General features: G+C 44.3%; 1 protein-coding gene across 1 annotated transcript in view; it reads left to right on the top strand.

The window, feature by feature from the left end:
• The window catches only part of itpr2 (inositol 1,4,5-trisphosphate receptor, type 2), a 59,862-nt gene that overhangs the window by 14,559 nt on the left and 23,925 nt on the right, over positions 1 to 21,378 (top strand). Inside the window, exons 16-37 of the mRNA XM_076732973.1 lie at positions 982 to 1,154; positions 1,531 to 1,650; positions 1,874 to 2,056; positions 2,224 to 2,475; positions 2,548 to 2,695; positions 2,784 to 2,931; positions 4,298 to 4,485; positions 4,572 to 4,695; positions 4,795 to 4,852; positions 5,012 to 5,177; positions 5,487 to 5,654; positions 6,214 to 6,300; positions 6,387 to 6,512; positions 6,644 to 6,766; positions 7,003 to 7,203; positions 7,575 to 7,826; positions 7,937 to 8,062; positions 8,258 to 8,386; positions 8,707 to 8,827; positions 9,105 to 9,286; positions 9,763 to 9,905; positions 10,531 to 10,639. Of these exons, the coding sequence (XP_076589088.1) occupies positions 982 to 1,154; positions 1,531 to 1,650; positions 1,874 to 2,056; positions 2,224 to 2,475; positions 2,548 to 2,695; positions 2,784 to 2,931; positions 4,298 to 4,485; positions 4,572 to 4,695; positions 4,795 to 4,852; positions 5,012 to 5,177; positions 5,487 to 5,654; positions 6,214 to 6,300; positions 6,387 to 6,512; positions 6,644 to 6,766; positions 7,003 to 7,203; positions 7,575 to 7,826; positions 7,937 to 8,062; positions 8,258 to 8,386; positions 8,707 to 8,827; positions 9,105 to 9,286; positions 9,763 to 9,905; positions 10,531 to 10,639 (3,327 nt within the window). The remainder of the gene's footprint in view (positions 1 to 981; positions 1,155 to 1,530; positions 1,651 to 1,873; positions 2,057 to 2,223; positions 2,476 to 2,547; positions 2,696 to 2,783; positions 2,932 to 4,297; positions 4,486 to 4,571; positions 4,696 to 4,794; positions 4,853 to 5,011; positions 5,178 to 5,486; positions 5,655 to 6,213; positions 6,301 to 6,386; positions 6,513 to 6,643; positions 6,767 to 7,002; positions 7,204 to 7,574; positions 7,827 to 7,936; positions 8,063 to 8,257; positions 8,387 to 8,706; positions 8,828 to 9,104; positions 9,287 to 9,762; positions 9,906 to 10,530; positions 10,640 to 21,378) is intronic.

The raw sequence follows: 21,378 nt of genomic DNA, 5'->3' as shown, positions 1-21,378 counted from the left end.
CCAGTGGCTGATGCCACCTCACTTTTAAGGCCAACATTATCAGATACAGCTGCATAACTGATTCTGTTGAGTCCTTTGACTGACTTTGGACTTTACTCCACCTGCTTCCTCTTGTCCTGCATTTTGCATATCTCAGATAAACAATTGCGCGGTTGAAACAAGAAGTAAACACTTGGCACCGAGCTAGAAGTTGGTTTTAATTTCCTGCTTTTGTTCTTGTTCCCGTCACTCTGTCGCATCACCTAATACTTCATTAAAGCCTTTTTCACAGAAGACGTTTTGACATGTCACGGAAGGAAAAGCACTGACGGAAATAATACAATTAATGATCACACTGTTCTGACTCATTGGGACATTTGAATAGACCCATAGGACCATCATAAATGTTGTTAGTATCACTTGTGCTTCTCTAATATACCAACTATACATGTTGATATACTAGACATAATTGATTATATTTAGTAAAATGTCACACATTTGCTGCTTCCTCCTTTGAAAGTTTGAAGATTTGCTCACGCTGCGTTTGATTACAAATTCAGTATTTTAGGGGGGTTTTGTCAGGCAAACTAAGCAATTGCACAACTTCACTTGGGATTCAATAACTTTTAAGTGCACTTTTTATTTTTGACATTTTATAAGATAAATGATTAATCAGTTAACTGATTAATCAGGAAATTCATTGATAGAGCCCAACCCTCTGTTGAAAACAGTCTTCATGTTGAGCTCAGTGGCTGACAGGATGGATGTGACAGGTGTCTCTCAGGTGTCACTGTGGGTAACCTCATGAATTTGAATCAGGGTGTTGATTCAGAAAGTTATCTCGCTCAAGAAATTGGGATTTTGGTCAAATGAACACACTAGATGCAGTAATTCAGCTCCTTTTTTATGCTTTCTCTCCTACTCAGACCTTTTGTCTCAGCTTTCCTCCACCACCACTTCCATCAGAAGTGTTTCTCACCATATGTTTCTTGTGCCACATAGGAATATATAGCCAAGAAGTTTGCAATCATGCAGTCTCAGATTGGGTATGAGATCCTTGCCGAGGACACAATCACTGCCCTGCTGCACAACAACCGTAAGCTGCTGGAAAAACACATCACAGCCAGAGAGATCGAGACCTTCGTCAGCCTGCTAAGGCGCAACAGAGAGCCCAGGTCAGACACGTACACCTCCCAGAGATTACATGACCCAAGGCAACAATTTAATAATAGAAAATACAGCAAAAAAAAATCTGACCGTGTGCATGAGAATTAGTAGTCAAATTCCAAATTTTCAAGTTTTTACCAGATGTTCTCCTCTATGATGCCATATTTTGTGGTATTATTTTGGCATATGGATAGTAGGTTTATGATGAGCTGTAGTTGTTATTGTGTCCCAGTGCTTCATACATCACAGAAGTAATTAGAGTGATTGGATTAAGAATCAAAAAGATTTCACAAAAAGATTTCCTTCGTGTGTTCCTATGCTGCTACACTGTGTGTGTAAAACATTTGTTAAATGTGGTGGTTCGTGTCTGGTCTACTCTTCCAGATTCCTGGATTATCTCTCTGATCTCTGTGTGTCCAACAAGACTGCCATCCCCGTCACACAAGAGCTTATCTGTAAATTTATGCTGAACCCCACCAACGCAGATATCCTCATCCAGACCAAGTGAGTCACACCCTGCGGTATCTATATTTAAAACATCCAAGTCGATGCTGTCATATTTCAGTCGTTCATTTTTAAGCATGTATAAACACGCTTATACAGCACTCCTTTCGTCAACTGCCTCTTGTGAAACCGATACTTTTAGCGGCAGCAGACTTTAATGTGTGCACTTTTCCTGGTAAGTGCTTTATGTCACTCTCGCCCCTTCTTCCTCTCCACCCCACAGACTAATCCCTAACATGGAGACCACCCTGGAGTCGTCTCTGATGCAGGAGGAGGTGGAGGAGGAGGAGGTTTGGCTCTACTGGATCGACAGCCACAAGGAGCCTCACGGCAAATCCATTCGCCACCTGGCCCAAGATGCTAAGGGCAACCACAAGATGGATGTAGACATCATCACCTATTACAGGTGACGGTAGCTTTCTTGGCCCATGTGCTTCACCTTCTTCCCCTGGTAACACAGAAATAGCTGAAACAAGCAAGCAGCAGTGTATGATTTCTCCTTTTCTTCCAGACTACGAAACAAAAATCCCTTCACATATTTTTTTTTTTCTTCCCCCATGTCTCTCACTGCAGGTACCAGCTCAACCTGTTTGCTAAAATGTGTCTGGACCGTCAGTACCTGGCCATCAACCAGATCTCCTGTCAGCTACCTGTGGATCTGATCCTGCGCTGCATGTTTGACGACTGCCTGCCCTACAACCTCAGAGCCTCTTTCTGCCGTCTCATGCTGCACATGCATGTGGACCGTGACCCACAGGAGTCTGTGGTGCCTGTACGCTACGCCCGCCTCTGGACCGAGATCCCCTCCAAGATCACCATCCATGAGTAGGCGTCGACATATCCGTGTGATGATTCGTTATCTGTGCAGGGTGTGATTGCGATTGTGCTTTTCCGCAGGTTTGAGTACGAGTCCACTGACACTTCGAGGGAGGAAATGAAGAGGAAGTTTGCTCCCACCATGGAGTTTGTGGAAGAATACCTGAGAGATGTGGTCAGCCAGCCTTTTCCATTTGGGGATAAAGACAAGAATGAACTCACACTAGAGGTAAAATAAACTCAACATTTTTCAAATCCACATTTATTTTCCTCACAGGCTACTTCAGTGATGTGCTTGTATTATGTATCTCTTGCAGGTGGTGAATCTGGCTCGAAACCTGGTTTACTTTGGTTTCTATAGCTTTAGTGAGCTGCTGCGTCTCACGCGCACTCTGCTGGCCATCCTGGATATTGTCCAGCACCCACTCACCTTCATGAACAAGCTCAACAAGAGCCCAGAGGCTGGTCAGTGCTGCTACACAGCATAACTGCATTATTTCATTGCATTGGGTCAAATAAGGGTTATGTTTTTATGTAGCGCTTTAAACAGTCAATAACGTTTTAGCTAATGAGTAAAACTGTTGTTTCCTATTTAAGGGGCTAAGATAATGGAACAGGGAGGAGGTAGTTCTATAATTTGGGTATTACAATTAAAAGAAAAGCTAGTTTAAAAAAAAAACATATGATTCAGCTTAAAATTTGGAACAAATGGTTTGTCCTTTCAAGTGAAGGACAGATAAAAGCCCAGCATCAGGAGTCTTCAGGTTTCTAGATGGGAAATGTGGATGCAGCAGATGATAAATATATGCAGGAGCATAAAAGCAGAGGACTTTAGAATTCAGCTGTTAAAGTAACACAGAGCTTGCAGAGGGAGAAAAGAATTGCAGTAATAGTTTTTAGATCTTGTTAGAAGACTTTTTAATGTTTTTAGAGCAGATAAAGAAGCCTGGGTGCCGGTGGAACCAAGTTACAGAAACAGGGACGTGTCGATACGATGTTAGAGATGACTTTCTGCACCTCAGAGAGAGAAAGGACAGATCTCGCTCTTGGAAATGATTCAGGATAGATTGCAGCTGGATTGAAAACATCTTTAGGAAATTGTTATTTTACCTGAGTGTCCAAGCCATGAGGGGAGTAACAATATAAATAACTCAGGGGAAAAGAAGGAAGGAAACTGAAGTGTATGCACAAACAAGTGATTTATGGACAAGTTAAACAAGCCACAAACAGCAGCAGAAAACAAGCTTCATATAAACACAAGAAGCTGATTTAGATATATAGCAAACAAATGACCGTTAATTTAATGCACTAAATCAAACTGTAAACACACAAATACACCATCCCTCCAGAAAGGGAACAAGACTGCTGGACTCTGCACACACTAGCATCACGCCAGCAGCACGCAGACTGAACAGACTGAACTGCAGACATGCAGTCTGACGTCTCCTGAAAGCCCCGCTGGCCCACTGGCATCGCTTCCATGTGTTGTATCCTCCAGTTTGAGATGGTTGAAAACAGCTGCCACCAATCGCTCACTGCAGCTGCAAGGCAGGGGAGGACTGGAGAGCCACATGCACACTTACACAGGAGAGAAAAAGACACAACACGACACACAGCAGCACTACAGCACGAAACAGAAATGTTTAACATCGCTGGGAAAACGTTCTGGACCATCCATTTCATGTCCTTTGGGCATTTGGTTTGACTTGCATGACACATAGTCCACCTTTCACTGGCCTGAGCTGAAATATTTGATCTGTGTGATTAGATGTAAATGCTAGGCTTTGCATATGCCCGATGCAGAATGTATGAAGATGAATGTTTCCTCTAGGCAACAATGTCCTGCGTACGATCCACGGAGTCGGCGAAATGATGACTCAGATGGTGATGAGTCGAGGTGTGCCGCACAGCCTCCCCGACAGCCCTCCTTTCCTGCGCTACGGCAAAGGACACCTCCTGCCGGACAATGAGGATGTCATGGTGATGGACACCAAGCTGAAGATCATTGAGATCCTGCAAGTAAGTGCCAACTACTGGATGTACTTGTAGTGATTTGTGTTGCAGCTTGGTGTTACTCAACTTTGTGCTTTGTGTTTCCCTGTTAGTTCATCCTGAGTGTGAGGTTGGATTATAGGATCACATACTTGTTGTCCATCTACAAGAGAGAGTTTGGGGATAAGAGCATAACTGACAGCTCTGTCTCGGTGGCAGATATTCCCCCAATGACACGTGAGACTCTATTCTCTCTTAATGCAAATACAAAAGTGTTCATTTTATGTTTCCGCTGCAGCCTGCCATACCGTACTGACCGCTTCATTTTGTCTCCAGCTTCTGAACCTGACATTGACGAGATTGCGACCAAAGCAGAGAGCATGTTTGCAGGGAGGTAGGTGAAGCTGCACTTAATTTCTCTGCTGCCGATGAAGCTGCTCATGTGGTTCTGTAGTCTTTTGGAAAATTGTTGCAGCTGCTTAAAAACTCCCATCTCAGCTTCATTGTGCATACGTGTTCATGTGGATTGACTGCGTGCATATTTATATTTCAGCTCAGAGTTGAGCGCAGTGGAGCTGGATGATGAGGGTGGTCGGACCTTTTTGAGGGTTCTGATCCATCTCATCATGCAGGATTACCCCCCACTGGTGTCTGGCTCGCTGCAGCTCATCTTCAAACACTTCAGCCAGAGAGCCGAGGTGCTGCAGGCCTTCAAACAGGTAGCCAAAGAGCGTGGCGTTAAGCACTTCCTGAGTTAAGTGATTTTTGTCATGGTTGATGTAATCAGTGTGGATTAGGAGGGTTCTCTAAAGGGCCGAGCAGCATCTGCTGTAAACTGTCTCACTAAAAGCTTCCTCAGCTGGAATCTAGAGCGGCACAAGCTCCCATTTTAACAACTCGCTGACTTTCCAAAGTGGTGCAGTGAGACTTCTTGGCAGAGATCCGGACTCACACGCATTTGTTCTTTTAATATCTCTATGTCTAGTTGGTTTCTCTTCCAGTAACGTGCGTCTGTGTGTGTTTTCCAGGTCCAGCTGCTGGTGTCAGAGCAGGATGTAGAGAACTACAAGCAGATCAAGGCAGACCTGGATCAGCTGCGCCTGACTGTTGAGAAGTCAGAGCTGTGGGTGGAGAAGAGTGGAGTCTACAGCGGTGAAGACCTGGGAGTCAGGCAGGGCAAAGAGCAGAACATCGAGGTACCATCGTTTAATGGTTTCCAGCATTTAAAAGCAAAATTTCACTCTTCTGATTTAGTTGACGTTTATTTCTCCACAGGAAGTTACTGTATTTATCCCAAACATGCCATCAGTCATTCAGCTCTAAATGGCTTCTGTGTTTGTTATTAGTCTTCATCAAAGCTGATGGAAATCTGCTTTTTTAGCTCAGTACATAGGAACAATGTAATAATATCTGGCCGAACAGGAACCTGCTGTAAATCTTTATTAGCCAGGTCTGTAACGTGTGTTGTTTTTGCATCAGTATTGTTGCAATTATGCAATGATAAGGATCAGTGCAGAGACGTTTTCCACCACACTGTGACAAATGCCTGGTAATTAGAGACTGGATATCGAGGTTGTTGCCTTCCAAAGATAAACCTTTCGGTGGGAACATGTAAGAATTAAGGTGCTTTAGTCAACTATGTCACAAACACAGAGCTATTAAAATATTTAAGACACTATTACATTTCTTAATGAAATCCAAATTGATAATCAAGTGTGTCACTAAAGGTTTTTTCTTTATGTATGTCTTTATCAGGAGGTTGTCCTGAGCCCGGTACAGGATGGAGATATTAAACCTCAAATTGACAGCAACAAAGCAAACAACTATAACATCGTCAAAGAGGTGAGCTCCATGTGTTTATTTCCAGGTTAAACTTGTCATGTTGTTCTGTAGTGTGTCTATAATAGAAGTGTGTGTCTGATATTTAGATCCTGCTGCGGCTCAGTAAGCTGTGTTATCCCAGCAAGAAGAGTCGCGTGCAGCAGCAGAGGCTGCTGAAGAACATGGGGGCCCACACTGTGGTGCTGGACCTGCTACAGATCCCCTACGAGACGGTGAGCAACATCCAAAACAGCCAGTGGAACGACTCGTTGCACCTGATGTTTATGTGAAATCTCTGACTTCCTGTCTTGCGTTCTCTCTAACGATATTTGCGTTTATGTTTTTTGCGTCTGCCTTTGCACAGAGTGACGAGAAGATGAATGAGATCATGACCCTGGCGCACACGTTTCTGCAAAACTTCTGCAGAGGAAACGCGCAGAACCAAGCTCTGCTACATAAACACCTGAACCTCTTCCTCACTCCAGGGGTATATTGATATGACCTTGCTGTACTTTCCGCTTGTTGTCACGCCTTTCCTTCCTGGAACGTCCTCTTTCATAGTTGAGCGTGCAGAATTAGCCTATTATGAAAAACAGTGAGATATGTTGTCCTCACCTTCAAAAAGTGAGTCAAATATATAAATATATAATATAATACGAATGAGTCAATATATAATTTTTATGAAGATCTTCTTCTAAAAGACTGAATGGTGTTTTTCACCAGTTGCTGGAAGCTGAGACAATGCGTCACATCTTCATGAACAACTACCAGCTGTGCAATGAGATCAGCGACCGTGTGGTGCATCATTTCGTCCACTGCATTGAAACACACGGAAGACACGTGCAGTACCTCAAGTTCCTGGAAACCATTGTGAAAGCTGATGGGAAGTATGTGAAGAAATGCCAGGACAAAGTCATGACAGAGGTGAGAATAGCTTTGTTCTGACATGACAGCTCTCCCAAAGCAACAGTATTGTTTTGAATTGCATCAACCTGAAAAACGTCTGGTGTCAATCTTTACTATTATTACAGCACAAACATTAACACTGTCTTTGTGGGGAATACTACTGAAGAGCTCCAATTTCTTATTTTAAGCTTAGTACATAGTTTTTCGAAATTATGCCATCTTATGGAGTACACAGATACATAAGAGTCATTAAAGAATGTGTGCTAGTGTGTAGTTGCAGCAGCAGATTGCTGCATTAAATTACATATTAATCAGGATAATTGATTTAAGTAAAACTCAGTGCTTTAAAAGCACTGCATTTAACCTCATGTAACTTTCTTTGGGTGCAGCTGGTGAACGGAGGCGAGGACGTGCTGGTGTTCTACAACGACCGTTCCTCCTTCCCGGTGCTGCTGCACATGATGGGCTCTGAGCGCGAGCGGACGGATGAAGATGGAGCTCTGGCCTACCACAACACGCTGGTGGAGCTGCTGGCTGCCTGCACCGAGGGCAAGAACGTCTACACTGAGCTCAAATGCAACTCGCTGCTGCCACTGGATGACATTGTCAAAGTCGTCACTGATGTCCACTGTATACCAGAGGTAAAGGCTGGATCATTTTAATAGCAAGTATCAATATAGTTTGAGTTTTATGGTATAGATGAATGTTTTGTCACAAATTTTCAGGGTTTTTATTTCTTGATCTCCCTCAGGTGAAAACTGCTTATGTGAACTTTGTGAATCACTGCTACGTGGACACAGAGGTGGAAATGAAGGAGATCTACACCTCCAACCATATCTGGAAGCTCTTTGACAACTTCCTGGTGGACATGTCCAGTGTAAGGCTCTGTCAGATGTAAAGGTCACACGTGTCCGCCTGATACTTTTCTAATGAGGCCGTGTTCTTGTCAGGATACATGGAGGCCTACTTATTCGTTCAATCTATGCACATACTGCAGAGAAAATGATGGAGATCAGATGTGAGGATGGGATCGTTCAAAAGTTTCCCCCCCCGTTTCATTTTTGCATTTAAGGTGTGCAACACTACCACAGACCGTAACCATGCCGACCCTGCCCTGGAGAAGTATGTGACAGAGACAGTGATGGCCATTGTCAAGGGTTTCTTCAGCTCACCTTTCTCTGTCAACCACTCCAACCTGCAGGTATTGTTTTTCACCTCTGACAAGCAGGTGAAATGTGCCCGCAGAGGGAAGCTCACTCACGTCCAAATCCTTTGCCAACTTTTAGCTACTTTACAGTAAAAATATTTGACAGCCGTCTTCCTCCTTCGCTGCACCGTCACCGGGAACCTTCTTGTTTTATTGCAGACATTTGTACCTAAAGCAGCTGCTTGAGGTGTTTTACGCAGAAGGCTGTACTAATGTCTTCTATCAGAGACAATATTGAAGTGTTCCCATCAGGATTATCTCTGTCTTTCTCTGCCCTAAAAAACAGTATTCCCTGCTCTCTCCCCTCTTCACAGACAAACCAGTCTGTCTTCATCAAGCTGCTCCAGTCTGCTTTCAGGATCTACAACTGCACCTGGATCAACTCACTTCAGAAGGCTAATATTGAGAGCTGTATCAAAACCCTGGCTGACGTTGGTGAGTGTTGCTGCTCTGCTTTCCAGCCTTGATTTGAACAATGACAGAGACAGAGGCATTGGCATACATAAAATCAAATTTATTATTAAAATCTAAACTAATAATGATAATGCTAAATAATTGATGTAAGAGTAAATGTATTGGTTATGCGATATGTTTTCATATTCATGCAGTACCCAAGACCACTAAGAAGCTCTGCTGAATCATCTGGGGTGTTGGTGTTTGTGTTGTGTTGAGCAGAACAGACCAACATTTAACCCTTCATGTTCTTCCTCAGCTAAGGCACGGGCTATAGCCATCCCGGTGGACCTGGACAGTCAGGTCAACACTTTGTCTCTGAAGGTCCATAGCACCATGGTGCAGCGAGCAGCTAAGGACTGGAGGATCTCTGCACGCACGCGGCCACGCAAGGAGCCCCTGGGTGGCCCTGACTACAAGAACATCATTGAGAAGCTGCAGGTGCTCACTTTTCAACAAGACTCTGAGTCCACAGCCACGTTAGGCACTGAGACTGCACGTAGACTCAGCAGTGCTTTTGAGATTAATGCAAATGTTAGCCTGCTAACATGCTCATGGGGACAATTGTTCAGCAGGTATCATGTTTGCCATTTGTACAATCTTAGTTTAGCATGCTAGCATGCTAATTAGCACTAAGGCTGGTGGGAATGTCAATATTTTGAATTTTCATCAATTCATCAGTCAAATTTTACACCACGAATGTCTGTGCAAATTGTCATGGTGATTCATTAAACAGTAGTTGAGATACTTCAATCTGGACCAAAGTGACGAACTGACTGACAGGCGTTGTCATCTGTAAGGCTGTGCAGCTAGCGTGACTGAAACCTGAAACCTTACACAAACAGTACAGTCCAAGTTGAGAACATGAAGGTTTCCTGTTTGGTCTTCAGTGGTGTGTGTCTGTCTGTGATGCACAGGGGGTCGTGTCCCTTCTGGAGGAGCAGTTCAGTCCGAAGGTTCAGGCAGAGTTTTCTGTGCTGGTGGATGTCCTTCACAGCCCTGAGCTGCTGTTTCCAGAGGCTGCTCGGTTACGCTGCGAGAGCGGAGCTTTCATGTCCAAGTAAGTCACTGTCCACAACCTGTGTATGTAACCAAGAACACATCCCCCCTTATGAAAGTCTGGAGACCACATTTCAGATTTTAGCGTCAAGCTACAAGGAAGACCAGCAGCATAGCTGAAATAGTGGTTTGCAGCTGGATGAGTTAGAATTTTTGACAGAAGTTACTGAAGTTCAGGATTGGTATGTCAGAAAATGACTGGTAATGTAATTCATTGCAATTAATTACTAAGTAATATTACCGTTATATTTTTTCAGTGGTTTTGGAGGCTTTGGAATTGAGTTGAAAGTGAAGAAACCAAGTTACAAAAAAACATTTAAAATTAAAAATGAACAACATCACAAAGACTAATTTATCCTTAAAATAAAGAAAAAGTTAATTGACTGTGTCTCCGGTCAAACTACTTAAACTAAAACATTAGATATAAAAAATGAGCTTGATACATCATCAAACCTCCAGGGGTGCTGTTACTCTGCTGCTGCTGTCTGACCTCCCTGGAGAGCACAAAGGGAGATTTCACCTGTGGCAATCAATGAAGTATTGCTCTGTTTTTACTTGAGAGCCAGTGACTGCATTAGCAGGACACGACTATAAATGATACAGCACTCCTCTTGTCATCCCGTCAGGCTGATTAAACACACCAAGAAGCTCATGGACAAAGAGGAGAAGCTGTGTATCAAGATCCTGCAGACACTCAGAGAGATGCTGGACAAGAAGGAGTGCTTTCAGGAGTCTGTGAGTACTTCACCCTGAAACACGCTTTCAGTCAATTATACGTCACTTTTTGAGTCAAATTTTAGGATTCTGCACGAGTCTCTCATGCTCCCACTCTTACATAAAAAAACACATTAATTAAAGGTAAAATTATCTCCAAGTCCGCTGCGGATCTAGCCTCGTCTTCAGGTGTCAGCAGTGCTGTACTTCTATCAGCAGTGCAGTGTAGTCCTTGTTTTCTCCCAGGTCTGTCGGCCCAGAGCCCAGACTCCCCTTCATCAGTATGCTGTGGGCCTTTCTATGTTACATAAGGCAGGGAGGCACTTGAGGACACACTCACACTGAGAGGGAGAATAGAAGGGAGGAAGTAAGGGAAGGAGGAGGAGGAGGAGAAGGAGGGGGGCAAGCACTGAACAAACAAATCAATACTGCAGCGAGAGGGGGGTGCAGGAGCCCGTCTCCTGCTGCACCCCCCTCTCAGCCAGAGGCCTTGGAAAGTGAATGACAAGAGTTGGTAGAGGAGACTGAGGGAGGTGGCTGGGTGTGTGTGTTTGTGTGTGTGTATGTGCGTGTGTGTGTTTGTGTGTGCATGCGTGTGTGTTTGTGTCTGCTGAGGGGGTGGAGGGTGAAGGCCAAAGTACAAAAAAAAAATCAGGTCTGTAAACACCTTTGGAAGGTTTAGGAGAGTTTGTTCCAGCTGCGTGGCGAGAGGAGGTGACGCTGTGCAATTCACACAACGTGAGCTGCTCCGGTCAAGACTTCAGTCAGTGTGCACCAGAGGACAACACCTCCAAAGGATCATCCATTGTTTTCAGTTTACTGTATTAAACATTGTGCTGGTGGAAAGCCTGTGTTTCTGTCCTCAGACACAGCAGCGTGTCCTTTGTCCCTCTAAAAGCTGCTGCTGTTGCACCAGGACATCACTTGTTAAAATGCGTGTATGTTTGTGCCTTTGTCCTCTCCTTCAGCGTAATTGCATTAGTAATACTGTCGAGACTACCTTTCTCAGTGTAGTACTTGCCAGCCAGTGTCACTTACAGCTGCTTGAGGAGTCAGAGTTTTGTTTTCCCTATTTGTGTTTGCGTCTTGTGTCAGTCAGCCAAGCTGTTTTTCGAAAGGCAAATTATTCAACAGTTGTGTGGAACAAGATCAGACGAATTCAAAGTGGAAAAGCAGTCACTTTTTTAAAAGCGGCTCGGCGCATTCGAGAAGCCAGACAGTGCGGTAACGATATGTGAAATGTCAGTTTGTGTAGGTGTGCGTGAGTGTGCTCAAGCATGTATTTGTGGCCTCTCTTTGTCATATCCCTGTAGCCCTGAGCGTGGAGCTGCAGCCTTGCTGAGAGAGAGAGAGAGAGTGAGAGAGAGGATTGATGGAAATAATGAGAGAGGGAGAGGCAGACAGACAAAAAACAGAAGGAGAGAGACAGAGTGACAGCATAGGCAGCAGAGGTTGGTGGCTCCCCTGGGGTGCAATGAGTGGGTGGAGGAGAGTGAGAGAAAGAGATGGAGGGAGAGTGATCGAGGAAGGGAGGGAGGGAGGGAGGGAGGGAGGCAGGCAGCCATGTGAGGAGCCATGTGAGTGGAAGGAAAAAAAAAAAGTGGGCAGCGGCTGCAGGGTGAGGGATTGGAGAGAAGCAGAGTCTGCTCAGTCTATGAGGAGACAGGGCAGGGGGTGCGCTTACGTAACAGCCTGCAGTGGCTGAGCCAGCGTCACGTGGACCATCACGTTCTCCCTCCCTCCCTCCCTCCCTCCCTCCTCCTTACTCTCACTCCTCTGTCCGCTCGCTGCCTCTCTCTTCCTCCTTTGCCCCCTCCATGCATTGTCTCAGTCTATTGCATTCTGTCTGCCCGCCCGAGTTATGTTCTCTCTATCTCTCCCCTCTCGCCCCACGCAGGCCCTGGTCTCTGTTTGCCTGGGTCATGCCAGGAGCGCTGGTCGGGCAGCAAAGGGAAGAGTTGCAGCAGTCTCGGCATAGAGATGTGTTGGCTCATAGTGCTGCACTTCACTTGTTTTGGCTGTCAGATAAGGGCAGCTTTATAAATGTTTGTGCTGCCACTTGCCCTCAAGATGTCTCGGGTGAGGGAGGCTTTTCGGAGGGAAAAAGACTTGAAAAAATGTTTTGTGCATACTGATATCTTAGATATTGCGTGGGAGAAAATGTGCTTAAAATACGCCGTGTAAATTTGAAATGCTGTCTCATCTCGTGTCATTTGTCACCTAAAGGATAAGGCCGGTATTATTATTGACTTTTCTGTCAAAGCTCATGAAAAACCCAAGCTACTAATGCGTCAGTGTGTCTCAATACTTCTCCACCCTGTTTGTTGTTACTGAAGATGTACATCTTTAAATACAAACATATCATTTCATTTAAAAAAAGTCATTTCTCACATCTGGGCGTTGTAGTTTTTTTTACAAAAGTTATTCAAACAGGAATGACTGATGCATTTCTTGAGGATTATTTTCATATGTGGATTAATACACGTTTGATGCGCTGCTGTGCATTTCAAGCTCCATGACTGTGTGTGTTGTGTATTTTGATTCGAGAAAATTGATTGTCACGTGCAGTAAAATGCTACCAGGGCAGAGCATCACGGTGGCCTCTTGGCTAAGAAGAATATACTATGATTGCAAAGTGCCCAGTTTGATTGCATGTCACGCCCCCTCTCTTTCCCCTCATTTCCTCTCACCTCTCCACTGTCCACCTTTAAAATATAGTCAAAAATACCTGAAACTTAAAAAGTGCCACCACAGCTTTTCCACACAATTTATATGATCCGAACAATATTGACTCGATATGCATAGACTCAAAATAAACTACAGTAACCGTGTTCATCATAATAACGGAACATATCAATCAGTTGCTTACAGTTTTTGGATAATGAAAGTCTAAGGCCCAACAGAATAAGACTTTGATACACAGACTTTTCCTATTAGGAGGATTATTTCATTGTTGGTTTTATTCTTTTCATGGGATTATTTGACAATAAGGAAAATACAGAATATCACCAACCCTGCCCTTTAACACAACGGCTCAAGTTTTTGTAGTTGAAACTAAATGTTCTCTGTGGACACATGCACACGCATGTATGTCATGTGCTGTCATGTGTGTGTGCACATAAGCGTGTCTTCTTGTTTACAGAGGATTGAAAAAGCCAGTTATGTAATATAAACCGCTCTCACACTCTCTTTCCTTCCTCACTTTCACACTCATCCCTGTCATTCACACACTGTCTGTCTGTCCGTCTCTGTCTTCCCGTCCCTCTCTCACTCTCTTTCTTTCTTGCTTGCCAAGTTTCACACCACCTGCCCAAGGCAAAGCAGATTTACAGATTACCACCCTCTCAATGCTAAGCGCATCCCACGGGCGCATGTAGACGCAAAGCTCCGCTCAGACACACATGCGTGCACGCGCGCACACACACACACACACACACATACACAGTCCCAGGCATGCCGTGCCACGCTGGCTGTCCCTGTGGGAGCTCATCCTGCAGGGTTCTCGGTTTGTTGGTGTGCTCACGGGAGTGGTGGAAGATGACTTAGGTCCATCCACAGGGAGAGGGTCAGGCAGGCAGAGAGCTCATGCGTACCTATAGTTTGACCTTTGGCTGGACTCAGGCTGATGCAGCATGCTGAGTCAAGTCAGAAAGTTGGAGTTAGGAAATGTAGAAAATCTGAGTGTCTGACGGTTTCATGCATCTTTACCTAATGACAAACAATATGAATAGCTTGTGTGGAAATGTATTTGTCATGAAAGTTCGTGCAGAGAGGGTCCTTCCTTCCTTGCCTTCTCTCGCCCTCACTTCCCTCAATCCATCAGTCAGGTGTCTGTTAGTGGAGTATTATGTTTTGGTTTCCATGGTGATGAGGGATTAGCACATGTTGTTTGTCTGTCTGGTCTGGCTGTGACTGGGCACAGGAAGTCTATGTACCCTGTGTGGAAATGCCTTCAGACCAGGAGCACGGTGCCTGCTGAACTCTTTTAGCTCCAAGCCACAGAGGAAAGAGACGTCCTGTAAAAACCACTGGTAAAAATTTGAAAGGCCCTGGCTTTGTGCATATCAGGGCGACTATGAATGAGATTAATTGTCATTGTGAATAGTGTTTCGACACAGTTCATAGCGTATTATTCGAATCTGATTGTATGTGAGTGAGGTCTCTTGTGCTCAGGGAGGCACATGACAGGCGACAGGATGAATCATATGAATTGCACCTTGTGTTCTGACTGATTTTTTTTCTAGCTTTCGCCATAGAATAACACACAACAGCCCTGAAATGAATAAGACTCATGGACTGGAAATAGTAAATGGACTGTATTTATATTGTGCTTTTCTGGTCTACCAACCACTGCTTTACAACACATGCCACTTTCACATTCACACACAAGCAATGTGGGGTTCAGTATCTTGCCCAAGGACGCTTCGACATGCAGACTGGAGGAGCAGGGTATCGAACCGCTGACCTTCTGATTAATGGATGAGCCCCTCTACCTCCTGAGTCACAGCCTGTTGACTATTTAATTGTGATTGACTGAATTGTTATGGCATCAAGCTCAAACCCCCAAAAGTTATGTAAAAGGAAAAGGAAAGGAAGGAAAAAATATACCAGTGGTCAAGAGTAGACGTTCACCTACACTGTTGGGGGAAAAAAACTGCGCAATGTACAGACTCAGAAATGACTCTTAAGATGATTCAATACCTCAAATGAACAAGACTAAGCCTATAGTCTATAGCCACACTTGCAGCTCTGTGAAGCTGAGAACTGGGTGCAGTGGTCAGCATACTAACATGGTAATGTTGAGCAGGTATCATGGTCACCATTTGCTGATTAGCACTAAACACAAGTACAGCTGAATAGTAGTTCCTTTTGCAGATATTTGGCAGAGTTTGACCTGATGATGGCACTAGATGACAGATTAGGTACTGACATTATTAGAATTCCTCCTTTTGTGGAGATGAATGCCTGTACCAAATTTTATGGCAGTACATTTTATAGTTGTTGAGGTATTTCCAAAGAATGACCAACAGGCTAACATTAGCATCCATAAAGCATTGCCTTTGGCATGGTTAAAATCCAAGCCCTCAGCAACACTTAATTTACTGCAGGGCTATTTTATTGTGAGGTATTTCTCTTTTTTTTATCCACATTGAGCACATGCTCAGCTCCCAGTGAGGAAGAGAAAACAGACAAACCTCGCTTGTACCTTGCCAGCTAACCTATCTTCAACATTACCGTCTCCCTAAGAACCACGTTGAGCGCTTAACAATGTTAGTGAATCACATGTAACACTTCCACAGTGAACTGGCCAGCTAACAGTTGGCCTTTTTCTGAACACTTGTTTACGCTGCTGGTCTTGTATTTCCCTGAACAAGTCCCACCAATTGCTCTCACATGTGGACGTAATTTCTTTCCCTGATGTGATTGTTAGTTGGGTAAAAACATTTTATGTACTGTGGAATTGCAGCTTGAAAACATTTTAAATTACGGCATGTGATGCGTGTCTCCAAGCGTGAGTGTGTCTTTTTATCAGATGCATGGTAGACCGTTGGCCCTGTGTACAAAGCTGCAGAGCCACCTGTGTAGTGCCTGCATGTCAGGAAATGTTTCCTATCCTACAGAAGAGAATTGGAATGAGGAAGAGCAGAAACATCATGGAAATGGTTCTGTCTGCCTAAACCTTAATTGAACAGCGTCACTTAAAAAAGCTGAGCACAGCCTGTAATAAAATATTTTAACAATAATTTACTCTAGGATTAACAGTAGCAGGACAGAACGGTAACTTAAGCTCCTGTTTACTCGCCGTGTGTGCAGGACCTTTGGCAGAGTTGTAGAAGTCATGAGGTCATTAGCTAAAGCCACCATTGCCATCGCACATTCAATTCAATTTTTTTTTTGCAAATTTGATTTAATTCAAGGAAATTCTGTGTGTGTGGAGAGAGGTTAGAGGTTGTGTCCTGCCGACAAATAAATTACCTTTCCTTACATGGCACTCTTAACAGCCCCAAATCATGCTGTAAAAATGGAATGTAATGGAACTTCCTACATTAATACACTGCCTGGCCAAAGTCACCACCTGGATTTAACAGGTGAAATGATGCACCCATCATGCCTAGTGGGGGCAGTGCTATGATCTGGGGTTGCTGCAGTTGGTCAGGTCAGGTTCAGCAACATTATCTGCCCAAAGAATGAGGTCAGCTGACTACCTGAATATACTGAATGACCAGGTTATTCCATCAATGGATTTTTTCTTCCCTGATGGCACGGGAATATTCCAAGATGACAATGCCAGGATTCATCAGCTCACATTGTGAAAGAGTGGTTCAGGGAGCATGAGACATCATTTTCACACATGGATTGGCCACCACAGAGTCCAGACCTTAACCCCATTGAGGATCTTTGGGATGTGCTGGAGAAGGCTTTGCGCAGTGGTCTGAATCTCCCATCATCAATGCAAGATCTTGGTGAAAAATGAATGCAACACTGGATGGAAACAAAATCTTGTGACATTGCAGAAGCTTATTGAAACAACGCCATAGCGAATGCGTGCTGTAATCAAAGCTAGAGGCTGTCCAATGAAATATTAGAGTGTGTGACCTTTTTTTTGGTGGCGACTTTTTTTTTGGCCGGGCAGTGTAAATGTCAGTAAATGTTTTTCCACATTATTTTATTAGTGGTTACATTTTTGGTTATCCTGTCATTGAGTAATTTTCTTCTGCTTTGTGTGTAACAAAAATGAATGTTATTCACCAGCTATTTGTGTGCCATAGGCCACCAAATTTGGGCTTTTAGAGGCAACATTTTTCTCTCAGGGAGGGGGGCAGGATCATGCCGCTGGACCCCTCTAGCTGGCTACTTTTTCCCCACTGGCTGGCTTCTCCATATCCATGCGGAAAGTCCTGAATGTCTAAGTCCTCTTTATGCTGTCAAAATTGCAGTGACAAGACCTCACTGTCCTCAGTGGCAGCGACAACCATGCCTGTGTCTTCCCACATCTGCCTTAGCTCTCCCACTTCAAAACAGCCGGTTAATGTGACCGCATGTGTCTTGATTTCCTGATTTTGTCCTTTCACGAAATAACCCTCTTGGTAAGGACACAGTGATACCAATATGTTTATATTATGAAAGCCTCCAAGCTTTCATTCCCTCCCAGCCAGCTCCAAGATGTGCAAGGGCTCACTGACTCCTTACAGACTACCAGCATTTGTATTAGATAACATGCAACACATCGTCATGTACGGGACCTGAAAGAGTTTCCAGTTGAGTTTTAGTGTCGTGCTGATAACAATACAAGGTAGAGTTTCGGTTTGAAACTGAACAAAGTGTGCTGACTGCAGTTTCTGCTGGGACCTAAATGTTGCTCCCTGATGGTTGTTGGATGTTGCTCAGCCCTCACATGGCCCTTGGGGAATCTGTTTTGTACTCTGTCATAGTGTACTTGATCACCGTTCCCCGCTGTTTTCAAAAGACACACACAGACTCAGTCCTCTCAGGTTTCTGTTGTGGGAGAAAGTAACACAGAAAAGAAAACTATTAGCCTTTCCGATTTGAGCCTTGTTTGGGAAACATTCTCCTCCTCTGTGGCCTGACTCTCCTCTATAATCGACCTTGTCTGGCCAGAGCAGCTCCAGCGTCCCCCGCCCGTTCCTAGCACTGTCTGTCTTGGTTCACAGCTGGTGCTGCTCTCCGCTGCCTGAGCGAGTTTTCAGACCACCTTAAAGAAGCACGGGGCAGGCTGGTGTCTTTGTCTTCTTCCCCATGCATCTCTCTGGAGTCGGAGAGATCTGCAGACAGCAGAGCTGCGAGGGGGCTGGAGGAGGGAGGGGGAGAAAAGGGGGGGGTGCAAGGATGCCGGAGGTGGGGATCGGCAGCTCATCCCCAGCTTGGACACCAGAGCCGCAGTGTGGCGTGCCGGTGCACATTTTAAAACACCACGACTGTCTGCTCCTCGCTAGGTTTTGTTTGTTCCTCTCTTCTCCCTCAACCCCCCACCCTCCTCCCCTCCCTCCTCCTCTTACTTCTGTCAGTTCTTCTGCCTCTATTTCTATCTCTCTTTCTCGTGGCTCTTACATCACCTGACTGGAGTTTTTTCTCATCAATGCAGCAGCAAGCAGATGAGTCAGGCTGGGCTGACTCTCCTCTACCGCCATCCTGCCTCCCCTCTCCTCTACTCTCTCTGCAGACCTCGCCAGCAGACTGTATCGCCCAGAAGGGAGGTGAACAAGAGCAAAATCCTGTCACCCAATTTTCAACTCCCCCCGCCGGAGTGTTTCTTTCACTGGTGTTTGAGAGTAGTGCAAAACCAACACGTCCTCTGTCAGTAAAGGAGAAACGTTGAGTCAAACACGATTCAGCCTGCAATCAGTCAAAGAGCGTGTATTTGGATGCCTTGTAGAGTGGAGTGCTGAGTTTGTAGTTGCACTGAGAATGTGTCTGTGCATCGCTGTGTGGAAAAGAGAGAGGCTAGCTCAATGGATGCTCACCTTCAGTTCAAGAAGTGTGTGCGTCTGTGTGTGCGTGTGTGCGAGTGTTTGTGAGACAGTCAGCCAGACAGTGCAGGCAGACAAGTGTCTCTGCTGACTGCAGATGAGATGGAGTGTTTACTGACACAGGGAGCATCAGCTGCACGTGCTCCTCCATATCTTCACTCCTCAGTGCACTTAGTTTGAGGCTCCTCAGCTGGACTGTACCTGAGCAGCGTTCGTGGCGAAGCACAGAGGCGTCTCATTTGTCTGATCTCTCGCTGTCAAAGTATTGATCAATTGTTTTTTCGAAGGGAGCAGTTTGGAGTGTTGTTGAAAATTTGCCATCAATAATGACCAGAGTTTTTGATGAATAATTCATTTTCAGTTTCAGACTTTCTCCTCTTCCACATTACAATTTTGCAAAGCTTGCAATGCACCAGAAATTTACTGTAAGCAGTAACTACTGTAAACACGCTTGCAAAGGCAGCTACACAAATGAGTCATATTATGCTGAATACCAATTAGCAGTATGTGTTGGCTTTAATAGAGGTGTGACAGTCACAATAAGGGAACTTGCAGAGGGACAGAGAGGCCAGATAAGTGTTGGTGCGTCAGTCGCAAACACTGCAAAATTATGTAATGTAATAAAGGGAAGAGGTTAAAAACGTGCGACAGTGGATATTGAGACAGGAGAACTGTATTAACAGAGAGGAACAATGGACTGTCATGATTGATTAATCTGACTGCTAATTTCTTTATTTATAGATAAACCTTTTGACATCTTGTTTTTTTTCTTGTTGATTTCTTGTTTTGTCTGAGCAATAGTCCAAAAACTCAAAGATATTTAATTTACAATGACACAATGAAAAGAGAGAGAACAGCAGCAAATAGTTTGTGAATCCAGAGCCAGAAAATGTTGATAAACAAGTAAATGATTATACAATTTGCCACTTAATAATATTGTTGATGGTTTGGCGATTGCACACTCACATTAGTCTATTGACGAAAGTGATTAATTGACTAATTGTTTCAGCACTAATTGAGCAAACTCAGACTGCAGTTTAAACAGTGGTCATGGAGTTGGATCGACGTCTCAGCACCACCACAGTGTAAGCTTTGTCAAAACTGCCTTTGCTGCAAAGCTCTGGTATTTTCAGGTGTTTCTGTTGTTTTGTCCACCATCTGTATCCCAGGGGATCCCAGGATTGTCCTCCTAATATGAAAACCACAGGTGGCTCGCTGCAGTCCATTCATCATTGAGCTCCACCTTTCAATCAGTCTTTGTCCATATCCCTCCACTCTGCTGATCAATACTGATGGTGGTGATGTGTCATCTAAACAAGGCCATTTTGAGGTGTAGGTTGCCATAGACACTGATGCTGACCCTCCTTAGTGTCTGTACATTCTTCATATGCCGTCCATCCATCCATCGCTCCCTCCTGTTGCACAATAAACATATAGGTGGTGACAAGCACAATGCAAGTCATCCACCTGTCAATCAGTCTCGCACTTCGATTACACAACCACCGCAGGGAGATTATCTCCATGAATCCTTTAATCTCATTTCTGCTTGTCTGCATCAAATGTCACAAGTGACGCGCATAGAGGTTGGATACTAAGAAAATAAATGTAGTCTTTGGATAAATGTGTAGCGAGAAGCAAACCGGTGCTGTGTAATGCAGTGTTTCGTGCATATACATAAAACATCTGCTGCCTCCTTTTGTCACATTTTCACCACAGTGCTTCTGTGTGCATGACATATGAGTTAATCCTTATTTCCTGGTGTTTGTCCTCTCACAAGTTTGAATTGATGTCGAATGTTCATGCTATGGTCTCATGTTCAAGAGACAAACATCAATGTAGAAGAGTTCAGGAAAGACTGTCGCTAATTATAACAAACATAAGGCAAAACGAGGTTCGCTTAACTTTTTTTCTGCTTTGGCTGTCATTTCCGAATCTTTCATAAATGCTCAGTTCTGATCTCGTTATTGAACAACACTATTATTGTCTCAGTAAGAGGCTCCAATTTCTTTGTTGATAAGAGCATTGTCATCCGGGAAGCCACCGTTCCCATCAAGAGAGAAATGCATCATGGGATGACAGTGATCATTCCTATTAGGTGTAAAATGAAATCTGCTCTGCCCTCTTGTTTGAATGATTGGGTGGATTTCATTCCAGTGAATACACCACGCCACAGATGTTCTCTTGGATGGGACATTTGTTAACCTGCCTTTCATTTTGATGTTATTTTTATGGTTGTGGCTCACAGAACATGACTTTTTCAAAATGTGTTCA

This window comes from Chaetodon auriga, chromosome 6, assembly GCF_051107435.1.
Source record: "Chaetodon auriga isolate fChaAug3 chromosome 6, fChaAug3.hap1, whole genome shotgun sequence".
Classification (NCBI taxonomy): domain Eukaryota; kingdom Metazoa; phylum Chordata; class Actinopteri; order Chaetodontiformes; family Chaetodontidae; genus Chaetodon; species Chaetodon auriga.
This window is presented reverse-complemented; position numbering and strand designations above follow the sequence as displayed.